This window comes from Lactuca serriola, chromosome 6, assembly GCF_051521515.1.
Source record: "Lactuca serriola cultivar US96UC23 chromosome 6, Lser_US96UC23_V15, whole genome shotgun sequence".
Taxonomy (NCBI): Eukaryota; Viridiplantae; Streptophyta; class Magnoliopsida; order Asterales; family Asteraceae; genus Lactuca; species Lactuca serriola.
Genome location: NC_136413.1, coordinates 42,319,529 through 42,321,637, shown reverse-complemented (window position 1 = coordinate 42,321,637; position 2,109 = coordinate 42,319,529). Strand labels below are relative to the sequence as shown.

Below are 2,109 nucleotides of genomic sequence, written 5' to 3'. Positions count from 1 at the left end.
TCGATTTAGCTAATTTTTGATAGATCCATCTGAATCGAGATGGTTCTTCTCTCTCTAAATGTTGCTTGAATAAAAATACAATGTAAGCTTGATAATACAATTAATGATGGAAAGGGAATGATACCGGAAGAAATCAAAAATGATATCCAGAATTCACATTATTGGTGAGATTTAAGGAAATAAAAACTGATAATAAAATTAGAGGGTATAAAAGTAATTTAACTTTGGATGAAGAATGCAATAAAATGACACCGTAATTTAAAAAAAGTATTTTATTAAATAGGTTATTAAATTATTAAGTATGGAGATATGATATGATAGCTTTATTTTAAAAAACAAAAGATAATAATTGAAGAGTGAAAATGTCAAGATATAGGATTTTTTGTAATAACAAATATAATATTAAGCGTGTACAATTATCTTGATACGTTCGTATAACCCGAAAACGTCGGAAAAGTACTCAAAACCTTCACGCCTGTTCATCGTCAGATCTCTCCTAAAATTTTCCATTTGCAGGATTCGCTATCATGGCCAATTACGAGGAATCAAGCCCTCTTTTAGCAAATCAATCTCTTCATGTAGACGCCAACAACGATCCACAATCAAACGTAACCATCAACGACGAAAATAACAAGAAATCCACCACCAAAACCCCGATCCCCAATTCACAGACAGCTGCTGTGGCGGCGGACACGAAGCAGTCTTCACCTCCGGTAGCTTCAGGGTTTCATCATGCTGTTTACGGCTGGACTGCTGACGGATTGCCATTGACTAATGGCGGTGCTAATGTGATGGGAGAGCCGATGCCTAGGGCTCAATGGGACTCAGGTCTATTCGCGTGTCTAGGTCGTAACGATGAGTTCTGTAGCAGCGATCTTGAAGTCTGTGAGTTTCTCTTTCCCTTTCTTATCATTTCTCTGAAAAACGAATCGATTTCTTCTCGTGATGTGGATTCCTAATTATTGAGAATTAGGGTTTCTATTATTCGATCATCTGGATTTCGAATTAGCTTGAAGCAGTTGTATGAGTCTAACTGTGAATCAAAGAACATGAAACCTATATCATTTCTGAGCATATTTCTAACTAAATAAGCAATTTCAGCTTCCAGATTCTACATTTCTACATCTTTTTCTTGTCAAATTAGGGATTCCACATCTCCAAAATCATAATACTTATGAAATTGAACAACAGGTCTTCTTGGGAGTGTGGCCCCTTGTGTGATTTACGGAAGCAACGTTGAAAGACTTGGATCTACTCCTGGAACTTTCGCAAATCATTGCTTACCTTACACTGGCTTATACCTAATTGGGAACTCCTTTTTCGGATGGAATTGCATGGCCCCATGGTTCTCATATCCCACTCGCACAACAATCCGTAGAAAGTTCAACCTTCAGGCAACTCTCATCTCTCAAAAATCTTGTCTTTAGCTAACATCTTCTACAAAATCCCATGAAATTAACGATTTTTTTACAGGGTAATTGGGAATCAATGAGCAAATCATGTGGTGGATGTTGTGATGTGGATGAAGAACAACTAGAACAAGCAGAAATAGCTTGTGATTTTGCAACTCATGTTTGTTGTCATCCCTGTGCTTTGTGTCAAGAAGGGCGTGAGATTCGTCGTAGGGTTCCTCATCCTGGATTTGGAGCTCAACCGATGCTGGTTATGATCCCTCCTAGGGAGCAGACCATGGGTAGGCATGGAGCTTGAAAAGTGAATGAGGATGGAATTCAAGATTTGTTTCTTTAAATGTGTTTCTTGAAAAGATATTATATACTTATAGTAATATGTGTGTAAATAAATCACAAGGATATTGATGTTTGTTTGTTCTTGAGATGTTTAAATGAATCAAGTAATGTTGGGTTTAATAAAGTTCAAATTTTAGTCCTCTACGCTTCTTCTTGTTGATCAGTCGGTTCTTACCTAGATCCTAATAGACTGTTGCATACATGATTTACTTCTATAGTGTATATAAAACAATAGATGGAATTCAAGATTTGTTATTTTAAATGTGTTTTAGAAAAGATATTACATACTTATAGTAATATGTGTGTAAATAAATCAAATGCAGTTTGATATTTGTGTTTATAAGTTGATAAGTCTTTTTTA

General features: G+C 35.8%; 1 protein-coding gene across 1 annotated transcript; it reads left to right on the top strand.

Annotated features, from left to right (window-relative positions):
- The first annotated feature begins 403 nt into the window (after nt 1–403).
- LOC145058257 (PLAC8 family protein) lies at nt 404–1,888 on the top strand. Its single transcript, XM_079006188.1, has 3 exons — nt 404–885; nt 1,192–1,394; nt 1,474–1,888. The coding sequence occupies exons 1-3, from the start codon at nt 528–530 to the stop codon at nt 1,708–1,710; spliced, it is 798 nt and encodes a 265-aa protein (XP_078862314.1). The 5' UTR covers nt 404–527; the 3' UTR covers nt 1,711–1,888.
- Nucleotides 1,889–2,109: the final 221 nt, after the last annotated feature.